The sequence below is a fragment of the Salvelinus alpinus genome, chromosome 28 (genome assembly GCF_045679555.1).
Source record: "Salvelinus alpinus chromosome 28, SLU_Salpinus.1, whole genome shotgun sequence".
Taxonomy (NCBI): Eukaryota; Metazoa; Chordata; class Actinopteri; order Salmoniformes; family Salmonidae; genus Salvelinus; species Salvelinus alpinus.
The window spans coordinates 5,056,487-5,082,905 of record NC_092113.1 but is presented as its reverse complement, the minus strand read 5'-3'; the positions used below and the strand labels follow the sequence as shown (position 1 = coordinate 5,082,905).

The 26,419-nt window shown below is 43.7% G+C and overlaps 1 protein-coding gene across 1 annotated transcript; it reads right to left on the bottom strand.

The window, feature by feature from the left end:
• Positions 1-883: 883 nt before the first annotated feature.
• LOC139557005 (collagen alpha-3(IX) chain-like) lies at positions 884-25,744 on the bottom strand. Its single transcript, XM_071371260.1, has 32 exons — positions 25,301-25,744; positions 23,785-23,853; positions 22,223-22,258; positions 22,049-22,120; positions 21,556-21,609; positions 18,984-19,019; positions 18,466-18,489; positions 18,042-18,095; positions 17,429-17,482; positions 16,976-17,017; positions 16,768-16,824; positions 16,467-16,520; positions 16,302-16,355; positions 16,083-16,136; positions 15,875-15,928; positions 15,677-15,730; positions 15,406-15,459; positions 15,231-15,284; positions 15,066-15,119; positions 14,736-14,780; positions 13,289-13,342; positions 13,099-13,152; positions 9,586-9,639; positions 9,412-9,483; positions 8,768-8,803; positions 8,312-8,356; positions 8,174-8,206; positions 6,707-6,853; positions 6,512-6,566; positions 6,192-6,374; positions 5,898-5,975; positions 884-5,659 (listed from the first exon to the last, which is right to left on the bottom strand). The coding sequence occupies exons 1-32, from the start codon at positions 25,364-25,366 to the stop codon at positions 5,475-5,477; spliced, it is 2,037 nt and encodes a 678-aa protein (XP_071227361.1). The 5' UTR covers positions 25,367-25,744; the 3' UTR covers positions 884-5,474.
• Positions 25,745-26,419: the final 675 nt, after the last annotated feature.

Genomic DNA, 26,419 nt, shown 5'->3' with positions numbered 1-26,419 from the left:
TGGCATAGGGCAGTAGAGTGGAGGGGCTTGCAGAAGTTGCACACATGGGGGAAAATGTTTGTACCCGAGGGTCCTGGGAAAAATGTGTCTTTTTATAACGCATTTCATGCAATTCTACATCATTTTACATGACTGAATCTTTTTTATTACCGCACAAATGATGTAAATGACAGGCTACTTTGACACTGACAAACTGAGAATCTGAGATCAACCACAACGACCTTGTCTTGAATCCAGGCCTAAGTGTGTGAAGACACACATATTGTACAAAGCTTCCAGTAACTGCTCATTGAGTGGAACTGAGAAAAATGGCTTTTATTTACCTTGGTTTCACAGTAACTTTACGCAGTTACTGCTAACATGACCCCCATTTTCTCCAAAACACAGTACAATAGAAGCAGGATATTTGTCCACATGATTAAGCATGTATTTAATGTAAATTACTTTAACTAATTTTCGACCACACGAGCACTTACTGCCTTTTTGCTTGGTAGGGCAGATTTGCTATCCAACCAGCGTTTTCACGCGATTCTATTTGAAATATTGCCAAAGGCCTGTTTTGGCTGCATTCTGTTCTGTTCACTGACAGATTTGCCGCCCATTCCCGACTAGGCTATACCATTTAATTGGGCTACACACAACCCACAGCTAGGCTATAAAAGAAAAAAAGCTATTAATACTCTGTGGCTAAATTATAGGCCTACTCCTGATTTAGAATTAATAATTATTTCAGTGAATCTCACTGTAGTTATGTGGGAGATTCAGGCGCCCTTCTCTCTCTCACAACAGTAACGGCTGCGTTTGGAAGGTCTCTAGGCTAGCCTACAATGTTGCACAAACCATAAACCCGGCCAGCCCAACCCAAATCAATTAGAAAGCCAGGCACGTTTTCACATTACGTTTATTAAGGAGGCAGGAAAATTACAGAGGAGGCAACTCGAATTAAAGCTATTCGCTTTCAAAGGAAGTTTTACATTGCAAACAGTGAAAATGATTTGTCATGTCAGGAGATGTACCAGATCTGGGAAAATAGGTTCCAGCACGAAACAGTCCAAAACTGAGAGGTGTGGGATTCTTTTCCGACAGGCTCTGGCTCAAACTAAGCACTGCCTACAAAACATAACTAAACACAGCAAAAAAAGAAACGTCCTCTCACTGTCAACTGCGTTTCTTTTCAGCAAACTTAACATGTGTAAATATTTGTGTGAACATAAGATTCAACAACTGAGACATAAACTGAACAAGTTCCACAGACATGTGACTAACAGAAATGGAATAATCTGGCCTACTTGTGTCTAAAAAAGTGAATGTCAAGCCCTGAACAGACACATTTTTGTGTCGTGCTGCTGTAGTGTCCTGAGGTACCATAGAGCAGGGTTTCGCAAACTCTGTCTTGGTGCCAACCCTGGGTGCACAAAAAAAAATTAAACATACAACCGGAGGGGCCCCAGGACAGAGTTTGGGAAACCCTGCCATAGAGTGCTATTCTCCTGTGGTGACTTTCTCCTCTCCGGATTTACAGAGCACAATCTGTGGTAAGACTGGTCAGCGGATCAAGCCTAGCAGTGTCTCATGCCAGGTCATGGTCCGCCAGGAGACCGCAGAGCCACCAAGTGACCCACAGGCATCGGAGCAGTGAAAACAACGTCTTAAGCCGGGTGGACACTACATGATTTTGGCCACGATTTAGCTGTCCCAGACAAGTTTTTGAGATCGGAGACAAAATCCCCAAAGTCGTTGCCTACTCAGGGCGTGCGGCCGTCAGCGACGCTCGCTTAATGTGAGTGGGTCAAAGACGCAATCTGAGGGCTACCGAGCAGTCCCAGACATTCAGGTTTGATTTTATTGCCACAAAATCTGCAATTCTCTTCTAGTGTGAGATGTGCAATGACAAGTTTTGAAAAAAATCTCACACTTGTCTGGGACAGCTAAATCGTGGCCAAAATCGTTAAGTGTACAGCCAGCTTTAGAGTTATAACACCTATTTAATTATTATTCTATTTATTATATGAAATATAATTGTACCTCAATGTGATTATTAGCCTCCTTAACAGGGCATGTACTCAAACATGTAATTTTCCATCTTCATCATTTGGCCATAATTTTTCGTCAGATTTCATAAATTTGTATTTTGATAAAAAGTGTCCTGATAGTTCGACTGATATTTCAAATTAGCTTCACTTCCAAATCTCATGAACAACAATAATTAAACGGGGGAAAGTTTTAAGTTTCAGACCATGCAAGTAACATTCCAACCTTTTGACTGAGGGCCTGGGTTATACAATGCAAGTGTAACTGCACTCAAGGGCTCATATAGATCAGGTTACTGTAGAATGAAGGAGAGATGTTTTTTATACAACTTTACATAGTTGATTCTGAGGCAACAAACCTTTTTCCCAAAAAATAAGAGCGATTTACTGAATATCGGGCACAGATGACACTGTTTCTCTAGCATTGAAGAGTTAATGAAAACGTGGTGATCCACTGACTAGATTTCAGTTTAGTTATTCTTAATCGTATGTGCATCTTTGAATTCTAATATTTGTGCAATATTTTTTTGTGTTTTATACAGGTTTGTTTAGTCCTTGTGTCTGCAGTAAATACACTAAATATATATTGTTCAATGATGCTTCACTCTGTATATACTCTGTTCAAAAGTATGTTATTGTGACAGTTTTTCACATTACCCTGCTTATATTGGATAGTTAAAAAATAAATGTGACAATTTACTTGTTTTTGGTTAGTGTTTATCTACTGGTTGTTTTAGTGCATGAACATTCAGTTGATTAACTTGATACAGGGGCTTGCGAAAGTATTCACCCTCCTTGGATTTTCTTCTATTTTGTTGCCTTACAACCTGGAATTAAAATAGATTTTTTGGAGGGGTTTGTGTCATTTGATTTACACAACATGCCTACCACTTTGAAGATGAAAAATTATTTTTATTGTGAAACAAACAAGAAATAAGACACCAAAAAAAAACTTGAGCGTGCATAACTATTCACCCCCGAAGTCAATACTTTGTAGAGCCACCTTTTGCAACAATTACAGCTGCAAGTATTTTGGGGTATGTCTCTATAAGCTTAGCACATCTAGCCACTGGGTTTTTTGGCCATTCTTCAAAGCAAAACTGCTCCAGCTCCTTCAGTTTGGATGGGTTCTGCTGGTGTACAGCAATCTTTAAGTCACACCACAGATTCTCAATTGGATTGAGGTCTGGGCTTTGACTAGGCCTTTCCAAGACATTTAAATGTTTCCCCTTAAACAACTCGAGTGTTGCTTTAGCAGTATGGTTAGGGTCATTGTCCTGCTGGAAGGTGAACCTCCATCTCAGTCTCAAATCTCTGGAAGAATTTCCCTGTATTTAGCGCCATCCATCATTCCTTCAATTCTGACCAATTTCCCAGTCCCTGCCGATGAAAAACATCCCCACAGCATGATGCTGCCACCACCATGCCTCACTGTGGGGATGGTGCTCTCGGGGTGATGGGAGGTGTTGGGTTTGTGCCAGACATAGCATTTTCCTTGATGGCCAAAAAGCTCAATTTTAGTCTCATCTGACTAGAGTACCTTCTTCCATATGTTTGGGGAGTCTCCCACATGCATTTTGGCGAACACCAAACGTGTTTTCTTATTTATTTCTTTAAGCAATCGCTTTTTCTCTGGCCACTCTTCCGTAAAGCCCAGCTCTGTGGAGTGTACGGCTTAAAGTGGTCCTATGGACAGATACTCCATTCTCCACTGTGGAGCTTTGCAGCTCCTTCAGGGTTATCTTTGCCCTCTTTGTTGCCTCTGATTAATGCCCTCCTTGCCTGGTCTTGGAGTGTTGGTGGGCAGCCTTCTCTTGGCAGGTTTGTTGTGGTGCCATATTCTTTAAATGTTTTAATAAGGATTTAATGGTGCTCCGTGGGATGTTCAAAGTTTCAGATACTTTTTTATAACCCAACCCTGATCTGTACTTTGTCCCTGACCTGTTTGGAGAGCTCCTTGGTCTTCATGGTGCCCCTTGCTTAGCTGTGTTACAGACTGGTGCCTTTCAGAACAGGTGTAGATATACTGAGATCATGTGACAGAAGATGTGACACTTAGATTGCACACAGGTGGACTTTACGTAACTAATTATGTGACTTCTGAAGATAATTGGTTGCACCAGATCTTATTTAGGGGCTTCATAGCAAAGGGGGTGAATACAAATGCACACACCACTTTTCTGTTTAGATTCATTTTTAAACAAGGAATTTTTTTCACTTCACCAATTTGGACTATTTTGTGTATGTCCATTACATGAAATCCAAATAAAAATCCATTTAAATTACAGGTTGTAATGCAACAAAATAGAAAAAAATGCCAAGGGGGATGAATACTTTTGCAAGGCATTGTATGTAGAAAAGAGTAATATTTCACTGAAAAGTGGCTTTATTTGTTATTTCTTACAACATGGTGCTGTAGCATCTTACAACAGCCACCCACAAATAATAAATAGTATATAAAGTCATGTATATTTAATAGTTACAGCACCGGTATATAGTGGATGTGGTCATTGCAAAATGAAAAAGATAAAGAACACAAATTGTGTTATTGTACAATTACAATTTCTGATGCATCCACAACTGTATTTATTTTCAAAACATATTGGAAGGGGAGATTTTAAAATCAAACATGTAATCATGAAAAGTGAAACGAATGGAAAAAAAAGGAAACTGACAAAAGCACTTTACAAACTGATTGAAAAGTAAACGAATCTATCAAGAGTTGGAAAATACTGTGGTTGCATCAATATACAAAATATCTGGGCACTTGGGTTTCTTCATCGCCTGTTGCGGTACCCGCAAAGCTCCTTGGCAGACTTCACTCTGCTCACTGGCACATATCTTCCTATTTGACATTTCGTAAGCTTGTCTTGTGAGGTAACACCCGCGGTCTATGCAGAAAGGACCTTGACACATACACATTCACTGCAAGGACAATCACGGTTGTCGTGTTTTGGAGACTTGTCTTCCATAGGAGGGGTATGTGACGCAAGATGTTTAGGGAGTGAAAGAACACAAGTACATACTTTTACACACATAAATGATTTTGAAAAATAATGGCCCATAAGCACTTTTCCAGTAAAGTTGTTTTTCAGTTGTTTAATTAATAAAATAAAATAAATGTTATTCACTTTTGATGGTATTTGGAGCAATGCTAGCTCTCTTGTCAAATGTTTACTCAGCTTTGTCCACTTCATGGATGGGTGGAGTCTAGATTTTTAGTCTCAGTTTGTTTCTTTGTTTTCCCAAACTGCTATTTTCCTTCTTTTAACACTCTTGGGACGTTCTTCTCTTCCTCAAAATAAATCTGTCGTTACTGTTCCCGTCTTGTTTTAAATACATTGAAAGAGGACATTATGTGACTCGTCTCTCTCCTCTCCTCCATCTCTTCCTCATCTTTTCTCCTCCCAGGGGTAGCTCGTTCCGGGATGAGGGAAGTAATGTTTAATGGTTCTTGGGATTGGAGGTTTTCCCATGGACATTTGCCCCCTGGCAGGCGGTAGTGTCGCAGATTCCTGGCGAGCCCGAGTGCCCGGTCCTTCCTGTCCTACCTGCCTCTCCGGGTTCTCCTGGATCTCCTGGGGATCCGTCACGCCCGTCTTTGACGATTCCAAATACTCCTGGGATACCTATGGGCACAGAAACAAGAGTGCAGGGAATGAGCCAAGTCTCCCAACAAGTACGCACTAATTCAAACACACAGGGGAAACCTGCGTTACTCTTAAATAGAGGCTCAGATGTCCCACAAAGAAGAGGTTTGTGGCAAAGAGAGTCTACTGATACAACTCCCCTTTGCTACCCATTAACGTGTATCATTCTAGCCCAAACCACACTCACTGTGAATGCACGGTGTATAAACTGTCATACCTTGGTATCCTTGGTCTCCAATGGGCCCTTCGATGGCTTTTCCAATGGGTCCCTTGTCACCCTGTTCACCAAGATCACCTGTGGAAGAGACGGAAAACAATGTTTAAAAAAAGGCACTACTATGAGAACTGTGCAATATGCCTAACATACTAGAGATGGTCACACCTGTCTGTACACTTCATACGTTTTGTGCTGCAAAGCTACTATCTGTTAGTCCATTGCTCTGTGCTGATCACATAGGCGGTTTGAGCTGTATGTTTCTCGGCATGGCCCTGTGCATCTCCTGCTACTTACCTCTGGGACCGGGGTCTCCGAGGTCTCCAGGCAGTCCTCTGTAGCCAGGAGATCCACGGGAGCCGGGGTGACCGATAGACCCAGTCTCGCCTGGCTTCCCTGGAGATCCGGCAACGCCGGGGCGACCCACTTGGCCAGGGGACAGGGGTCTTCTGAGGTTGGAAGCCAGCTTTGCAATCTGATCTGAGAGAGGCAGGACAGAGGAACAGAAATTTGCAAAATATATTTTTGTCAAAAAGGAGTTCATGTCCCTTTTTGGTAATTTAAAGAAAGACAAGGACACTGCATCCTACAACCCTTTTGATCTCCAAAATCCTCACCATCAATCATAGATCCACACAATTCTCTGATGTGCTGTTCGCTTGCCAGTTTACCCTGAAAACAGAGGCAGAGAAGACATATTTAATTCAGCAGGTGTCGTCAGTGACAGTTCAGTCGATCCGAGGCATTCTTGGTGCAGGGACACCAACTTGCCAAGTTTACATTAACCCTAGTTACTCAAAGAGGTTACTCACGGGAACACCAATCTTGCCAGCGATTCCGGACAGACCCTGTTCACCCTGAAAGCCCATGAGGCCTGGTTTCCCAGGAACCCCTCTGGCTCCGAGCTCTCCCTGTGGTCCCACCACGCCCTTAGGTCCCAGCTCTCCACGCTTCCCAGACTGTAAACGCAACAAAAAAAACGAAATCAAATATACAACTCTTGTGTAAATGTCAAACAGAGTTAAATTCAGTGGAGGTGTTCAGTTGTGAGGGAAGAAAGTGTAGGTCTATTGCACTCTGTGGCAAAACTTCGAACTTCTCCAACATTATGATCTGAGGGAATCAGACAGCCCAACTGTTTCTGGTTCAGTAGTTCATTTGAGATGACCCCAGAATAAGAAACAACCTGACCTATCAAAGAGCGTTGGGAAAGTAAACACTGTAGTTGTGTGCTTCCTTGAGAACATCAGTGTGGGAGTGTACATACGTCTCATTTGATCATTCCTTGAATGATCACAACAAATCCTAAGTGTGAGAGCTGCTGTAGCTAGCAGCAGTTAGCGTTAGCGAGCCACATCGGTGCCTTGGCTGCAATGACATTAATTGTGAGGTAAACTGTGCTGCATCTTAGCATGGCAGAGAGTGGGGGTAAGCAATCGTACGGCAGGCTAATTAATCCAGCTAATCCTGGAATGTGAGCTGGGATCCCGTACAATGAGTTAGTGTGTTGCAGTCTGGCCTGGGCACCAGCACTTAGTGCAAAAACCAAATCTCTGGCAACACATCAGAGAGAAACGATAGAGAGGGGAGAGAGACCATAATAAGGGAAAGAGCCGCTAAAGATGTGTGAGATTGTGAAAAGGGGGTCAATGATAGACTGGTCTAGTAAGCCCAACTAAGTAGAGTTTTTGACTGTACGCCTAGTGAATGTGATCACAACTGTTGTGGTAGTTATCTAGAGGGACAAACCTGCCAGTAAAATATGTGTCAATGAATGGAGTTGGACCTAGGGCTCTATTCAATCAGATCCACTTTAGCTAGAGCTGTCAAATCCACAAGTGGCTCCCACTGCATGGAGTCGCAGTAACAGAAATCCCATACAGCTTTCTTTACAATTTCGAAAACTGGATTATGAGATGTAATCTACACCTCGATTTGGGTAGTAGAAATCATAAATCTTTTTTAAAATAATTTTTCCATTTGAGTGTAATTATTTCTATGTAGCTTACACTTTCTCATTCTGAACTTGTAACAGGAGTGGGGCGGGTGTGGCTTTGTGACAATGATCGCAAGAGCAGCTGCTCACCGATTTGACTGCTCAAACACAGTTCCATCTCTGACACCACCAAAACATCAGCAATGCGGGTGTCTGCTATCACCGGTTAACGCTTGGACCTGATTGAATCTAGGCTCTAAACATATTGTGGTTTGTCAAACATACATTCAACACTGACAAGGACTCACTCCACAGTTTGGATGAAGATAAAGAGATTACTCACCTCTCCTTTTTGGCCAACTGGACCAAATGGACCCTGAAAATGACAAATAAGACAAAAGAAATTGGATGACACACGTGTTTTCATGTTGATTGGATGTATATTAATTTGGCTGAACTTAAAATATGAAAGATAACTTACAGGTTCTCCATTCTCCCCGGGCAAACCATCAGCTCCTGCCACACCCTGAACAGAAAACAAAATAAGCATTTTTTGATGCCACTTAGTTAGTGGTTATCATTTTTCATTTGAATAACAATAATTGGGTGTGCATGGAAGCTTCCATAGAAAATATCACATCCATCTTTGGTTATGTGCCTACAAAAGTAAAATATAACCCCACAATATCTTCCATAATGAGCCCATAAAACCATATTCCCACCTCTATAACCGTTCCCATTATCAATGGCAAGATTCTCTCTAAACCCTTTATTTAAAAAGATATATATATTTAACTAGGCAAGAAGCAGGGTAACCCCATGAGCACACTGAATGAAGACAGTTGGAACGGGGTTTCTATGGTATTATGATTCTCAACTTAATTTGACCTTTGACCCCTACTGTAGGGAGCTACAAGTGTAGTACATGTGTACGTACCACGTCTCCTTTAGGGCCTGATGCTCCGACTGGACCCTGCAGGAGGAACAGAATGAGAGAGAGAGAGAGAGAGAGAGAGAGAGAGAGAGAGAGAGAGAGAGAGAGAGAGGGGACTGTTGAATGAAAGAGAGTCAGTGGTTGTGGAGACCAGTAGCAGAGCCCATGGCTCCATAGATGGCAGACTGTGTGCGTTGAGTGAGAGGGGGGGGGGAGTGGGACAGAGCAAGAAGCTGGATAAAGCCTGGCTTTGTTCTGCCCTCGGCTACTGAACAGGACTCTTCTTTCTCACCTCTCTCCTGGGTACAGTACAGTACACACCGTTAGGGCTGGAGTGAGTAAGCCCACACTGTCCAGGTTATGAGCATACACTGCTCTGATCTAAATGGGTGTGGCAGGAGGAGCTATGTGTGTGCGTGTTTGTGTGCAGTCCAATATTGGGTCAGATGGTCAATAGCTGTAATCTGTCTTTAGCTTAGCTACAAATAAAAGGCCTTGTTTATTCCCATAAGGACATCTGTGTGGTGAATAGGGATTCGTGGGCTTGGAAACCGATGGTGAAATGTTCAAATCCCCAGGGTGAACATCACTGTTGGTCACTTCTGCAGCCTTTGGCCAGCAAGCGTTCTGTTCGGGGTCACACTCACCCTCTCACCAAATCCGCCGCGGATTCCGGTTGGTCCGGGAAGGCCAGGGTCCCCCAGAGCCCCCTTTATTCCCTGTTGAACATGACATAGACACCATCAGAAGACCTCCAACACATGACACAGAATTTCATTCAGGGATTGTCCAGAAAGGATGTATCCCATCATACCACTGACCTGGAAGCCTTTGCTGCCCCGAACCCCGATGTTGCCCGCTGGTCCGATGCCCCCCTGGGAAATATACAACATAATGTTAGCACAACAAGAAGTACATCAGGGCCTGCAGACACAGGAAGTACATCTCATCCGGACCTTTGACCGTTTGCCTTCCCTCATCCAATATGATCTGTTATTCAAACCTGACCTTTTTAAGAGACTCTAATAAAGAAGGACATGATTGTTTATAACTTGGTAAGAGGAGGATATTGCAGTTGCGCTTGAAGAAAGAGGCCCACGAGTCATTGTTGATGTCGTGCAGGGTTTCCCAAACTCGGTCCTGGGGCCCACCCTGGGTGCACGTTTTGGTTTTTGCCCTAGCACTACACAGTTGATTCAAATAATCAAAGCTTGACGATGAGTTGGTTATTTGAATCAGCTGTGTAGTGCTAGGGCTAAAACCAAAAAGGTCAGCCGTGGAGGGGGAGGGGCCCAGGACCCAGTTTGGGAAACCCTGGTGTAGAGCATGATAATCACTTTTATATCCTGGCTGTATCCTGAATTCCCTCCCTCTAGGGTTCTGATGGGGAACCAAAGACAAAATCCCCTCTTTCATCCATGCCTCTTTTATACACTCCTGTCTTCACCACTGCCTCCATCTAACTGGAGGAGAATATAGCTATATACAATTTATTAGGTACACCCCTCCAGTACCTAGTCGTACTCCGCTTTATCTCCAGAACAGCCTGAATTGGTCAGGGCACGGAAACGTTGCTCAATTAGAATCAAGGGAAAACATTCCCGACACCATTACACCCCAGCCACCAGCCGGTACCATTGACACCAGGCAGGATGGGGGCATGGACTCATGCTGCTTATGCCAAATCCTGACTCTGCCATCAGCTTGACGCAACAGGAACCGGGATTAGTCGGACCAGGCAATGTTTCTCAACTTTTTCTACTGTCCAGTGTTGGTGATCGCGTGCCCACTGGAGACTCTTCTTTCTGTTTTTAGCTGATAGGAGTGGACCCCGGTGTGGTCGTCTGCTGTAATAGTCCATCCGTGACAAGGACCGATGAGTTCCGAGATGCCATTCTGCACATCACTGTTGCACTGCGCTGTTATTTGCCTGTTTGTGGCTCGCCTGTTAGCTTGCACCATTCTTGCCATTCTCCTTCGACCTCTCATCAACAAGCTGCTGCTATTTGTTTGTCGCACCATTCTCAGTAGACCCTGGACACTGTTGTGCGTGAAAAGCCTAGGAGGCCGGCCTTTTCTAAAATACAGTAACCGGAAAGCCTGGCACCGATGATTATACCACGCACTCGTTTTGCCCATTCAAAAGTTAAATCGAACAGTAACTGAATGCCTCGACGCCTGTCTGCCTGCTTTATATAGCAAGCCATGGCCACGTTACGCACTGTCTGTAGGAGAAAACCATTTTAGTGAACGGGATGGTGTTCCTAATAAACTGGCCACTGTGTGTATATAGTGTGAATATACACTCCCCTCCGTATTTATTTGGACAGTGAAGCTAAAATATGTACATTTGGCTCTATGCTCCGGCATTTCGGATTTGAGATCAAATCTTTCATATGAGGCGATAGTACAGAATGTCATCTTTAATTTGAGGGTATTTTCATACATATCTGTTTTACAGTTTACATTTACATTTTAGTCTTATCCAGAGTGACTTACAGGATAAATTAGGGTTAAGTGTCCTCCTCAAAGCTCTGGGATTCGAACCAGAGAATCTCTTAACCGCCCCCCCAAAATTCTAACCTCCCCTGTTATTAGTAATGCTGTGATGCTCGCATTGTTTTTGGGGGGGGGGGTTTATGATCTTTGTTCCTCTGTACCTTTCTCACTCATATTGTATGTTGCTATCCAACAGTCTCCTAGTTAATCACAACCGATTGTGTTTTATCATTTAACTAATAAGGGGACGTTTCCGTCCTTATCCTCTCTCAATCATCATACTGTACATTCAAACGAACAATAAGATGATGGATAAAATGTGTAACACCATCTTGTTTTCTCTTGCTAATGTCCACAGGAAAACAATACAAGTAAACCAGGAAGTTATGACTTACCTTTTATGGGCAAGAAGCTTTAGAACTGAAAATGAATGTCACACCCAAACTTTAGGGAAAGAGTTGAGTATTGTTGGCCGTTGAAATCCTTGTAATAACGTCTCTGTGCTCTTGTTTTATTCCAGACTTGTTGTAAGCATAATGGGAGAGAATGAGAGAGCAGCAGACTCATCACGAGGTAATGTGGTAATACACTACATGAACAAAAGAATGTGGACACCTGCTCGTCAAACATCACATTCCAAAATCATGCTCTTCCGGGAAGGCTTTCCACTAGATGTTGGAACAATGCTGTGGGGACCTCCTTCCATTCAGCCACAAGACAATTAGTGAGTTTGGGCACTGATGTTGGGCGATTAGGCCTGACTCGCAGTCGGCGTTCTAATTCATCTCAAAGGTGTTCGATGGGGTTGAGGTCAGGGCTCTGTGCAGGAGAGTCAAGTTCTTCCAGACCGATCTCAACAAACCATTTCTATATGGACCTCGCCTTGTGCACGGGGGCATGGTCATGCTGAAACAGGAAAGGGCCTTCCCCAAACTGTTGCCACAAAGTTGGAACCACAGAATCATCTAGAATGTCATTGTATGCTGTAGCGTTAAGATTTCCCTTCACTGGAACTAAGGGGCCTAGCCTGAACCTTGAGAAACAGCCCCAGACCATTATTCCTCCTCCACCAAACTTTACAGTTGGCACTATGCATTCAGGCCGCCATTGGACATTTGGCGGAGGCCAGTGATCTCCTGGCCTCCGCCAAACCCAGATTCGTCCGTCGGCCTGCCAGATAGTGAAGCGTGATTCATCACTCCAGAAACCACGTTTCCACTGCTCCAGAGTCCAATGGCGGTGAGCTTTACACCACTCCAGGCGACGCTTGGCATTGCGCATGGTGATCTTAGGTGATCTTAGGCTTGTGTGCGGCTGCTCGGCCATGGAAACCCATTGCATGAAGCTCCTGACGAACAGTTCTTGTGCTGACGTTGCTTCCAGAGGCAGTTTCCATTGGCAGTTTCCATTTCACAATAACAACACTTACAGTTGACTGGGGAAGCTATGGCAGGGCAGAAATTTTACGCTCTGTTTTAACCATACTTTCTAACGGTCAGGAAAAACACTTCTGCTATGTTGACTGCTATTCTACTTGATAATAAAACAAATAAAAACATTTTTTATTGTCACACACACCAGATAGGTGCAGTGAAATGTGTTGTTTTACAACAAATTAAGGTTAAGTGCCTTGTTCAAGGTCACATCGACTGATTTTTCACCTTGTCGGCTCCAGGATTTAAACCAGTGACTTTTCTGTTACTGGCCCAACACTCTAACCAGTAAACTACCTACCGCCTTGGTACATGGCTCCACTCTACCCATTGCCATCTCAACAGGTGGATGCTGCCACGTTTCCATGGATACGGTATTGAAGTTTGACCTAGACTACTTACAGCCACTCCTCTGGGTCCCGCCTCGCCCCTCTCTCCTGGGATACCGATGTCGCCCTGTGGGAGGAGTCAGATGATGGTGCAGGCAGGTGAGACGAGCTGATACACCACAAGTGCAATGCAACAAAACAACCCACAACACACAGACACCCCCAAAATACCCTAATGTCCCAGAAGCCCATCAGATACATACAGGAATACCTGGCTCTCCAGACGGCCCTGCCTCTCCCATCTCTCCTGGGTCGCCCTGGGAAGGAAAGGGTTAACAGAAGGGTTATGTGGTGGCTTAACTTCACTGCCATTGGCTTAATGGTTCCTCTAATTGTATGATGTCATTTGTGACACCACTGTGTGTATTTCCTCTGAAAGTGTGATGTCATTTGTGACTTTTCTGTCTGTATGGTTCCAATGGGCACATTCTTGCCAGATCTTACAACACCTGCATAGGTATTTTAAGTATTAGCTAACCACATCATATGTTATAGCAATCTGGTTCCTGACGGCACAGTTGATGAAGTGGCACGCAACCATTGGTTGATGCATGCAACATCTGAGCAGGGAACCTTTGATTGTAATTGACATGACATAATTGGTGTAATCACTGTCTGTATGGTTTATTATATGATTGTATGATACCATTTGTGACGTCACTGGATGTGTGACATCACAGTACACATTGATGACATCACTGACTATGACACCACTTGCTGTTTCTTTTGAGTCTGTAGTCACGTAAAAGAATGAATCCCCCTTGACCACGCCCACAAATTGGGGAAAACAAATATTCTTTCCATTTGACTCCGATTGTAAAAGAGACGACTTCGATTTTTTTGTTATACAGAAAAGAAAACAAACATGGCGAAAAGCTGCTGTGTTTTCCCCACAGGCGGGCAGGGCTGTGACGTTATATCTAATACCAACTGGGTCTATGATTTCAGTTGTAATATTAGCTGTATGATTCCATCTTTTGATTGCATAATATCATTGTGACATCAATGGCTTTATGACATCACTAAGAAAATAGCCAAGATTTACGTCGTTTTTACTTTGAAACAAAAACACTTTTTGGAGTGTTCTCATATGCTTGCAATGTTGTTTTGATTGTTGCTTTTAAAGTTGCTAAAATTACATTTGGTTGTGATAGTTGCAAAATGCCTATTTTGGATGCAGCAGTTGTTACCTAAAATGGTATTGCTCATTGACATAGGCTGTAGTCAAAGAGCCATTTTACTGGTTGAAGGTTAAGTTGAAGTGTTTTTTGTTGTTGTTGTATAATGCAGTTGATTTACAACGACGTCACAAACATTATATTAAGCAGGACATCCATACAAGCCCTTACAATCCAATTAGAACCAAAAACTAGTGTGAAATGCACTCATAAGCAACATGTAAATGGAGGCTTTTTTTGCTGGCCGTCTATGAGAACTCCCCCAATTTTTCCCCCACGGTGTGGAAATAGTGAATAGCGACTTGGGGTTTAACCATAGAATTACATATTAGAACTGCATAATTTAATATGATCTCTGCGGTGGTAAAAACTATGATATCCTTCTCTTTATGGCCCCATTGTATACATCATATCCGTGTCTTTATGAAATCACTGTCTTCATGACCTGGTTAGGCATTGTTGTCATACTCACAACTCCTCCTGTGGCTCCCTTTGCGCCAGCCTTTCCTTGTAAACCCTGAAACACAGACATAGAAACATGACTCTGGGGTAGTTTCCACAGTAGTACTATGATTATATGGGACGGGCCTAGTAAACACACTGTGAGAGACTGAGTTAGATATGATTGTGTGGTCATTAGAGTGTGTAAGAGAATCCGAGTGTGCAGGTTTAAGGGCATCTCCTAGTAGGATACAGTGGGACAGATAATGGCCAACTTTACACAGTGGGACGCTAGATAATGTCATGCTTTACACAGCAGCTACGGGCACAGGGAGGGAGACACACTGGGTTTGATACTCACAGGAAGGCCGTTGGGTCCTTTCTCACCGGGTACCCCATTCCGTCCGGCGTCGCCCTGGCAACGCAGAGAAACACTGTCACTATGACATCAGCCACACCCACCGGGGGCTCATGGGAAATGTCAGCAGAGCAGAGAGCATTTTGGGAGGTACGGGCGCCACTTTACCTTCTCGCCATCCAGTCCCTGGGTGCCATCTTTCCCGTCTCTGCCAGGGATGCCCTGTGGAGGAGAGAAACACTCTGTCGGTCAGGGGGTCCGAGATCTGCAATATCTGTTTTCATGAGAGATTTACATTTGATTATGGATGTGTATTTGAAGAGATTTGCATTTTAAGACTTACAGGGTCCCCTTTGGGTCCTGATCCCCCGGGAACTCCCTTTGGACCAATTTTGCCCTGTTGAGAAATGACAATGAACAATGTTACATTACCTGAACAGTTTGTAGCGTACCATTAGATCCTTTACAATCTCTTGTACTCACACCATGTACCGTCACATGACTGTTTAGTCTGCTATTTCATTAGAGATCAGAGTTGCCTGTAAATAGGATGTTCAGTCAGACATGCAAATATCAATACAAAAATGTACAGCATGTGTGTATTATTTACTCACAATCTCGCCCTTTGGCCCTCTAAATCCCTCTGGTCCTTTCTCTCCAACATCACCCTGGAATTGTCAAATGACACACACAGAGCTTTTTATTGATGGGACCAATGGCAGACAGCTAACGCAATGACATAAACACCAGTGCCGAAGTGAGGTACGAGTTATACACTACTCAACAGATAGTACGAACAAGGAGAGACTCACTGTCTTGCCGATGACGCCAGCAATACCAGGTTTGCCTCGGAAACCGGGTAAACCCTAAAAAGAAAAATGAGAGAGAGACAGTAGATGCATTACAATCAGGGAAACTGACATAGCGTTTCCACTGCAGCCTATTGAAGTGCTGGTCTGTAAGTTCCAGACAAAAGACAGAGAGGTCTGTGACAAAGACATTCAGAGGCATGGTACTCACCCTGTCTCCTACTGCCCCCATCGGGCCCTGAAGTCCCCTCAAACCACGAGGACCCTGGGAAACAACACCACAGGAGGGTTAAGAACCAATCAGAATCAATCACAACCACCATAAGAGTCAATCAGAACAATCAACACTGCATAGCAATGGACAATCTAAACAAACAGGCAACAGATAAAAATGTCTGTGTTTCGAGCCACATTAGGTGACATCCCTCACCTGCAGGCCCACAGTGCCGGGAATACCTGGAGGACCAGATGGGCCAGCATAACCCTGGGAGAGACAACAGGACACACAGTTAAACAATAGGTATTTCACATCTGGATTAACACTTCAGACTAGTAAACCTTTCTGCTCTCTGAGTTTCATTCTTATTGATCTCACCTTCTCGCCGTCTTTCCCGAGCTCTCCCTTATCTCCTTTGTGTCCTGTGTGACCCTAAATGAAGAGCGAGCGAGAGGGGATGGAAGGGAAAGACATACAGAAGAAGCAAGGGAAACATATTTAGAGAGGGATGGCGAGAGATATAAAGAAAGACAAAGAAGGGTAGATCATGAGAATGGGAGATACACAACAGTTAGTTTAGCTGTCATGTTCCTGGGGGAAACTGTCATTTGAAAAGCACACATTTCAGAGCTTTAAAAGGCACACTGAGTAAGGTAGAGCAGCAATGTACTATACCCACCTTGAATCCAGGCATTCCTGGAGGGCCGGAGGGGCCAGGAGGACAGATGGCAGGACACTATAAAGGGGAAAGACAACACTGCATTAGGCAAAGGCATGTAGTAAAAATAATGTCCCATTGCTGTTCAATGGTGTGCATAGCAATGCAGCACAGTACAGGGTTGATGTACTTAAATGTGTTGGGTCTGAAAAAACGTCCTGATACTTACCAACAGATCTCCACTGCCATCAGGGAGAGCCCCAGGAAGACCCTTAGAGAGGTAGAATAAAGAATGAAGTTCAGATTGATATATATTTTTTTATACATTTTATTTAACCTTCATTTAACTAGATAAGAACAAATTCTTATTTACAATGACGGCCTACCCCGGACGACGCTGGGCCAATTGTGCCCTATGGGACTCCCAATCACGTCCAGTTGTGATACAGCCTGGAATCGAACCAGGGTCTGTAGTGACGCCTCTAGCACTGAGATGCAGTGCCTTAGAGCGCTGCGCCACTCAGGAGCCCAAATGAATGTGTAACACTTCCATCTGTCTTTCTTTAAGCATTTCTTCATCCCACATCTGTGTGACCACGCATATCCATCCCTGACTGATGGCAGCAATAACAATGTCACTAAGGTGGAGAATCAACAGATCATGTAGATGTTCTGTACTTACTGGGGGTCCGTCAGGGCCGGGAAGCCCAGCCAATCCTGCAAGACCCTCAGGGCCCTGGGAGAGAGGAAAAGGAACACACAGGCTAGAATCAGTCAATCAATCAACCTGATTCATTTGCATATAAACTGTACCAAAATCACTGCATAGACATAGATTTCCCCATACTCTCATCATGTTAAAATAAAGGAAATCAAAGCTGACGCTCCATTGCTGAACCTCTGACCAGCGTCTCCGATATGAAGCTCAACTGAAATCATGCCTCATCACGATCACTCCAATCAGTCCTGGTTCTCTCTCCAGGGGCCTTTCCCTACTCCACTATGGGAAAACGATTGGATTGGAGAGACGTGCCTGTCTTCTCTGTCTCAGGGATCTCTAGTGTTGGTCCTGGAGTGATACTGCTTCTGGTACTGCAGATTTTACTTGTCATTCAGTAGTTAAACATTAAACTTGCAAACTTGATTACTTTGTCATGAATTACCAGGGAGTCCACTAGATATCAAGTAGTGGCAGTCAAAGAGGTGATTAAGTGTAAGTGTATATTTCCCTGTTTTCTGTCTGTTGTACATCTTTCTTAATCGGGATGAATTCATTAATTGATCTTAACACTCACTGCTGGTCCCTGTGGCCCGCTTCCGCCCGCAAGCCCATTGGCTCCTGGTAGTCCCTGGAAACAATAGAAATGGGTTGGGTGAGAGCACACACACACACACAGCAGGCACGGACATACACAAACACATGCGTAACTAGAAGAAGTCATATATAGACATGCAATAATATCTACACACACACACGCAGCAGGCACGGACATACACAAACACATGCGTAACTAGAAGAAGTCATATATAGACATGCAAAAATATCTACACACACACACACACACACACACACACACACACACACACACACACACACACACACACACACACACACACACACACACACACACACACACACACACACACACACACACACACACACACACACACACACACACAAAAGCAAAGTGAAAACTGGTTTTGATCATCTGTACTCACTGGAGCTCCCGGTCTCCCTCTGCCCTACGGAAGACAGGGAAAGGCATACTAAGACATACATACATACATACATACACATAAGACAACTTATGAGCCATCGTGTCATAACAAGCTGATGTTATCATGGTTCAAACGTATAGGTGTAATTGAAGGCTTGTGACAGTACACCGTATGTATACGATGATAGACAGCTGTGTGTGCTTGTGTGTGTGTGTGTGTGTGTGTGTGTGTGTGTGTGTGTGTGTGTGTGTGTGTGTGTGTGTGTGTGTGTGTGTGTGTGTGTGTTTGTGTTATAACTGGGAACATTTGTATGTGTCTTGACCATGTGACTCGACCAGGAAACTCTGGGCCCTAGTCATAGATTTAGCTGTTGACAGGTGAGTGTGTGTAATCAACAACATCTATATTTCTAGTGATCCGTCTGGTGTAATAGAGGTTATGAACATGGGCCGGTGATAAAGGCTACGTTGGTATCTTATTGGGCATGTAACAGAGGTGGAAGATGAACTTGTACTTACAGGAGGTCCACCTGGCCCGGGAGGTCCAGCATCGCCCTGTAGTGACAAAGACACACGACCCCTCAGACAACTTCAACAGATACAATGAAACTAGGTGAGAACTAGGTTAAAGACCTAAAACATTATTTGCATGTTCTTGTGCCAAAACTGGGTTTCGAGGTCTTTGGGAGGGGATGACGTGTCAACATCGAGTCATGTATCAGTGAGCCAAAACTAGAGCAACTGCCTTGGTCCAAATAGGTGGGAAACAATCGAAATGATTACATTATTATAAAGATGTTACAAATGTAGACTGCGTACACTTTTCCTATGCTGGAAAGTGCTGCAGTGACCTGATATGACCCACAACAAGAGTATAATAAAGATGCCCCCCCCCTCTCCTTATTTTGTGCCCCTTTTCCTGTTCACTCTTTCACTCCCCCCTCCCTCCCTGTTTCCTCTCTCTTTCCCTTTGCCCTCCAACCCCTCCTCTGCCCCCCCCCCCTCCTCTTTCCCCCCCCCCCCCCCCCCCCACACACACACACTCAACCCCACCAACATTCCATCTCAGCTGTGTTTGGACAGTTTGTGTGGTGTGAGGGAGAAAAAGACTCACAATGAGACTTAACACAGTGGTGTCATGGCAACCAACACTGCATTCCACACTGTTCCAACTGACTTTATATTGGATGAGTGTAGACTAGACTGCTGCACAAATACACACACTAACACACACAGTTAGACACACGCACATGCACAGACACTGTTGCACGCACTCAAGCACATAAATGCACGCACATATACAGTACACAGCACTTACGCCCGCATGCACCTGCACACGAGCACATATCACACATGCACACACAGAGCCACACGCGTGCATGTCTCCTGTGATGTATGGGAATGTGTCGTGGTTTGTTTTCACTTTTCATCCCTCTACTGTTATTCTCAGTATCTCTAGTATTCTCTGTTTGAATTATTTTACAGCTACTTGAAGCTGGTGGACCAAAATGTGAAAGTTACCACCAGCTTCAAAAAACTGTAAAAAAACTATATTTTTTCTTATTGAAAATATATATTCACAGCGATTTAGATGGTAAAATGATTACCTACACTATTCAGTGCTTGTTTTTTCACATAAACTGAAATTGAGCGAACAGTGTAGAGTTTGAGCAACCAGGAAATGACGGAACAATTTCCACTAGATAACATAGCCACAAAGTATGAACAGCTTTCCCAGTTTGACAACAGATGCTGCTCCGGCGGGAGAAATCAATAGGCGAATATCACAGCCAATCACAACACTGGCGGGTAAGTGATACCGTGAAACACATCATTCCACTGTTAGCACCAGATATATTATGGACATTTTCTGAAATTACAATGCAAAAATTCTATGTGTAGCACCTTTAATAGTGAGAACATACAGTATCTTCCTCTAGTCTAAGCAGTAAAGACTGCTTGTGTGTGTTGAAGAGCATCGGTGAACTTCATTATCTAGTGACTCTTTTGGGGAGGTGGTCGATATGTCTTGACAGCGAAAGGTATTTTTTCCTGAAAATGTAGCTACTGTGTTTTGCTCTGAAAACAGCTTCAGCCCAAATTCCTTCCTCGGTGTGAGCAGGGGGAGGTAGAGAATGTCCAAGCTTGTCAAGCTTCATCCCATTAGTGCATGGATGTTAGCCAGGAAATAAACACCCACTTCCTGATTAGTGTGACTAATTAGTTGAATTGCAGAGGGCTGCCTCCATTTTTGACAGCGGACCCATTTACTCCCTTCAAGTTGTGATCACAGGACCCTTTTAACATCCTTTCATAGCTCGCATTTAATGCATGACTCCCAACACTTCATACCCAGTTCTGGGGGTGCTAGGTAAAACCATTACGTTCTCCTGCGCTGTACTGCTTTCATGCCATCCTTCATATTCTCAGCGCTTCATCTTCCTCAGAGGATGACTGTATTTATTTCCTCCTGTATCCAAGCCGCAGATCCCTCTACTTCCTATAGTCTTGGCCTGATTGGTGGGCAGCTGTGCGCATTCCAGGCGGGATTAGGGAAGCAGTGGCCAGCGCTAGATACATCTGACTCAGTGTCACCCTATCCCTCATTAAAAACATTCCCACAAAGGGCCAGAGCCAGCTCGACAAATCCGTCCCGACAGGGAGAAAACAGAGGCCTGAGTAGGTACCAGCTTTAGCCCACCAAGGTCTCAAGGAGCTCAATCTAACTAACACCCTTTCTCTCTATTCTGTAGGGTCATACAGATATGATACACAGAGGACTGGATGGCACCTCCCTCAGCCTAAGGTCATTCTAAGGTCACAACACCTGCTCTCTGGGTGGGTTTTCACAAGTTGAGCTAACTGAGGGGCCTCAAATCGTTAATGCCTTTGTCACTCTGTACATACTGTGTGTGTGTGTGCGTGCGCGCACACCTGTGTATGTGTGTGAACGCATCTGTGTGTTTTAGTGGCTGATTGAGGAGGCCAAAGGGGCAGTCTTTAGTTAAAGACGTCATTAAAGTTAATGAGGCACATCCGGAGGCAAACAGCCACCCAGGGACCTTGGGGGACCGATAGGCGTTTCACTTACAAACTCCCCTGGAGGACCGTCCTTCCCTGCAGGCCCATCAGCACCTGTCAATCCCTGAGGAAGAATCACAACATTATTGAAACATTACTAGACATTATATTGTGCTATTTCTTACGTCTAAATTACTCAATTCAACTGTTTGAATAGACGGGGGGACACATTTGATGGGATAATTCATTCAAGTTCTCTAACAAAGAGGTAGCTATGAGCAAGTTGTTCACTGAATAGAGGACAGGTTACTCGTTCTGTAAGCAGGTAAATGGCTGTTCAGTCCAATTCAGTCGACTCCGGGCAGTCAATTACACGATGAGATACAGTGAATACTGGGAAGCAGTCGAAGCAAGTGTCAAGGAGTAGAGTTTGGTATCAATAGCTCAAGCTACTGCATATCTAATAGGTGCATGCTGGGTTATCTATGACAGCGATTCAGGCAATCTCTTTCGCATCAATAACAAGACCAGTGTGTGTGTGTGAGTTTCTACGGGTCACTTACGTCCACCCCTGGGAGGCCGGGCAGGCCTGGGTTCCCTGGTCCTCCTGCTCCCCCTGCTTTCCCCTTGGGTCCCTAAAACATTGGAACAGGTCTGTGTTAGAACAATCAAACACCTTACAAAACCTTATTGTTGATCTGTTGTTGTAAAAGATTATGTTCTGTTGTTATACTCACAGCTTTCCCTGAAAGTCCAGCAGGGCCATCTTTGCCCTGTCAATCAAAATAAACAACATAAGATTCCAAAAGGACACATATCTCAAAGGCCTTTGACTTCAGTCTGGGAATTGGACCGATTTTGGACATATCATGTCCTTAAATAACAAGTGATTAAGTTATATGTTAATACAAGTCCACAGTCACAAATGCCAACCAAATTACTGTGAGTGTGTGTGTGTGTGTGTGTGTTTAAAGACGAATAATACCATCTCAGCAGAAAGCTGTGAAATACGGACATCCTTCTGGCCATTTTATTCATAAAAGGTCAATCACAACACAACTGAAATGAAACTCATCTAAAGCTATATGTCGAATGGCTACCAGTGATATACAGACTGTGTGTATGAAGTGCTTTAACACACAGGAGGTTGTAGTTACCCTCTGCCCTAAATCTCCCAGTGGGCAATGGGGGAAAATAAACATTGCTAAAAGACTGAGCGGAATGGTCACATGATGAAAGCCTCAGGTTGGTTTGGACAGGGGGTAGGAGAAGGGAGGGAAGGGTGGCGAGGAAGGAGGTGTGAGAGGTAACTTTAGATGCTCTCATAGGGTTGGGGAATGTATGAATGAATGGGTCTTCTGTATGGCTGGCTGGCCTTCCAAACTGTGGCGAATTGACTTTACTCCACTCAAGCAACACAGCTATTCAATCCCCGACATCAAAAGGTTTGATAGACATAAAATCAAAAATGTATTTGAATTTCTGTCATGAGATCAGAAAAGTTGCAGGCTCTGTTTGGGGGCCATTAACATATCAAGTTATTGTACGGTTTGAGACCATAGGCCTTAGTGTTTTGGTTTTTTGAGCACATAATCAGATTTCCCCTCTAACATATAGCACAAGTATGAACTTGATTTCTGGTTTAAGTTGCGACCTTTGGTTTTTCCCATTTCTATCATGATTGGCTCTGATGTGTCATCGGGTGCCCTCTGGCCAATAAAAGGCCTGTGTTTAAGGATGACCTGTGAGGCAGGGTTAAGACTCTCAGTGGGAGGAGTCAATCCCTTATAAACTGGATGACTAGCGAGCATTTGACCACAATTTGATTGCAAGACCGATACTAAAACACCACTGTCATCAATGATGGGAAATTGATACAACTCGATCAGCTGGGATTAGAAATAGAATATCAGTCATACTTGGATTTTCAATCCATTTGATTTCAGTTTTGTTGTTGTTAATCAGTAGGCTACAACTTGAATAAACTCATCTTTTAAAAACATTTTTCACCCTTAAACATTCTAGAAACGTACAAATTACTTTTATTATTAGGATTAAAGACAACACCTTCCCTATAAAAAGTTGGCATAAATCCTAATTTAGGTCCACATAAGTAAATGTGTTTTGTTTGACAAGCTAGTGCTAAAGTAACAAGTTACTTGATTGCCTCAGCCATGATGACAACTTCATTCGGTAATTGGATAGCAAAACCCAGCTCTACTACACTCCACTACTTTACAGTGGTCTCAAACCCAATGAGAGAGCCCCTCATGCTTCGGTGTCTGGCTAGCTAACTCACGTCAGTACCATCCTTCCCTGCGGGTCCCAGGGGTCCTGGCGGCCCGACTGCTCCTCGTGGGCCGGGTCTCTGCGACACAAAACCAAGACGTCAAAAATCAATACAGACATCCGCAAGACAGATAGGTATTATCATGTGATACATCTTCATAAATGGTCTAAAATCAAGCTGCTTTATGTCCAAATGGGCATGGAAGGAATGTGCGCATTAAGAATGAAAAAATATACAGGATAAACCTTGTACCTAAAAATATATATATATATCCAAGTCTTAATGCTTGTTGTTGAAAGTATTCCAATAATAGTGTGCACTGATCGTGCTTCATTATTCAGAACGAAAAAGAAGTGTCCACATTGGTAGGCTTCAGGTTATATTATATTATAAACTGGGTGGTTCGAGCCCTGAATGTTGATTGACTGACAACTGTGGTATATCAGACCATATACCATGGGTTTGACAAAACATTTATTTTTACTGCCCTAATTACGTTGGTAACCAGTTTATAATAGCAATAAGGCACCTCGAGGTTTGTGGTCTATGGCAAATATACCACGGCTAAGGGCTGTGTCCAGGCACTCTGCTTTGCGTCGTACTAAAGAACAGCCCTTAGCCGTGGTATATTGGCCATAACTCCCCCCTTCGGGCCTTATTGCTTAATTACATTGCTTCGAATCTCCTAAACAATAAACTAAAAATATTTAAAAAATACATTTCGATGATTCCGTTCCAAGAATTTGTGAAAAACAATCAAATGTATCACAAAATATATGATGACAAAGCTATGTGCATGAAATAGCCTTTATACAACCGAGCTCTTGAGCGCAGAAATGACCCCAATTACGCACAGGCAGTGCAAATAATTTCTATGGTCACAAACTAATAATTTAAGTGTAATAATATAATGAAAAATATACTTTATTTAATTTCAGACTGGACTAATAAGCGTAGGTCATTCCTAGGGCTTCCAAGGAGCACGGCTGAATGAACAAAGGTGTCATTGTGAACAGGCCACTGAACTTCGGGCTCTGCATTCTTTAGCCTCTACTCCATAACCCCTACTCCATAAACTCACAAGTAAATTAAAAAAGGTAACTGAAAAGACATCAGTCCTCATTGTTTCAATAACCCATTCAGAAATCTTTGAACAAATCGACACCTAGGCTACATACAACCTTATAAAACAAGAAAGGAACTAACATGTAGGAAAAAATCGAGCCCGTCTATATATAACCTATGTATTAAACTGGGTCAAAGGTTCATATCAAAATGGATGACAAATAGCCTATATATGACCACCTTGCAGGAAGCCTAATTATCATGGAAGGATTCGACTGACACATTTACACCCACAGTGGAACGCATAAACTATTAACTAAATGAGAACATCAGGCCAGTTGAGTGCCTACAAATTCTTCAGGCAGTTTACAAAGAAGCTATACAAACAGCAATTCCGGGCACAAGGTGACGAATGAAAACATTAGGGATGGATAACGGGCGCACCAAAGCCACCGCTTACCTGGGCTGTAGATGATGCCAAAAGCTGGCACAGCAAGAGCAGCCCGAGAGCTGAGAATATAGACATGGCTTCCCGCTCGCCCCTCAAATCAGAATTTACGCAGAAAAAGTCAAACCCCGCTCCCAGTCCTTATCGCTCGCTCTCCCCCCGGCTTCGTGACGGACCGCTCCTTCACCTTACAGCGCGCGGCTCCTGAATGGCTTTCACCTTGATTCCAGATAAACCTGAGCCTCCAGCCGAGGGGGGCAGATCGCACTGTAGAGAGGGATGAGGGGAGTTGTGAGGTGAGGAACTGATGGAGGGGGGAGCGAGGTAGAGGTGCACGACTTCGGAGCCAGTAAAAGTGGGCTGTGCTAGAACTTTCTTGCCAATCCACGGGGGCACTACTGTCCAATCCGAATCCTGAAGTTATAAGGTCGGTGAAAGCTCCACTGGCCTAAAGATGACATGGATGGAGCTACTCCGTATCTCTTTCACCCATCCAAATCATTCTGATCTACATCAAGTGTTACAGTAGGGTCGGTTTGGAATGGGTGGGAGGTGAAATCAGACCTCTGAGAGGACCCTTCATTGGTCCACAACTAAGCGTCCCTTGCACCAACCTGCAACAATTTGTAAAATTCACAGGCTGGACCAAGCCTACTTTGACTACATTCACCAGGGGACATTTTAACAGTATCCATGCCATGGCACTACACTGCTCCTCAACTGTTAGTATACAGTCGTGGCCAAATGTTTTGAGAGTGACACAAATATGAATTTCCAGTTTGCTGCTTTAGTGTCTTTAGATATTTTTGTCAGATGTTACTATGGAACACTGAAGTATAATTACAAGCATTTCATAAGTGTCAAAGGCTTTTATTGACAATTACATGAAGGTGATGCAAAAAACTTCTTTTTCAAGACCTCTGCAATCTGCCCTGGCATGCTGTCAATTAACTTCTGGGCCACATCCTGACTGATGGCAGCCCATTCTTGCATAATTAATGCTTGGAGTTTGTCAGAATTTGTGGGGTTTTGTTTGTTCACCCGCCTCTTGAGGATTGACCACAAGTTCTCAATGGGATTAAGGTCTGGGGAGTTTCCTGGCCATGGACCCAAAATATCGATGTTTTGTTC

Excerpts from the sequence above, each read along its gene's own strand:
- LOC139557005 (XM_071371260.1), bottom strand. The coding sequence starts at position 25,366 with ATGTCTATATTCTCAGCTCTCGGGCTGCTCTTGCTGTGCCAGCTTTTG. Across the intron at positions 6,854-8,173 it reads CAGTTGGCCAAAAAGGAGAG|TCTGGGAAGCGTGGAGAGCT; the intron begins GTGAGTAATCTC and ends TTGCGTTTACAG. Across the intron at positions 5,976-6,191 it reads CGGAGACCCCGGTCCCAGAG|GTGATCTTGGTGAACAGGGT; the intron begins GTAAGTAGCAGG and ends TCTCTTCCACAG.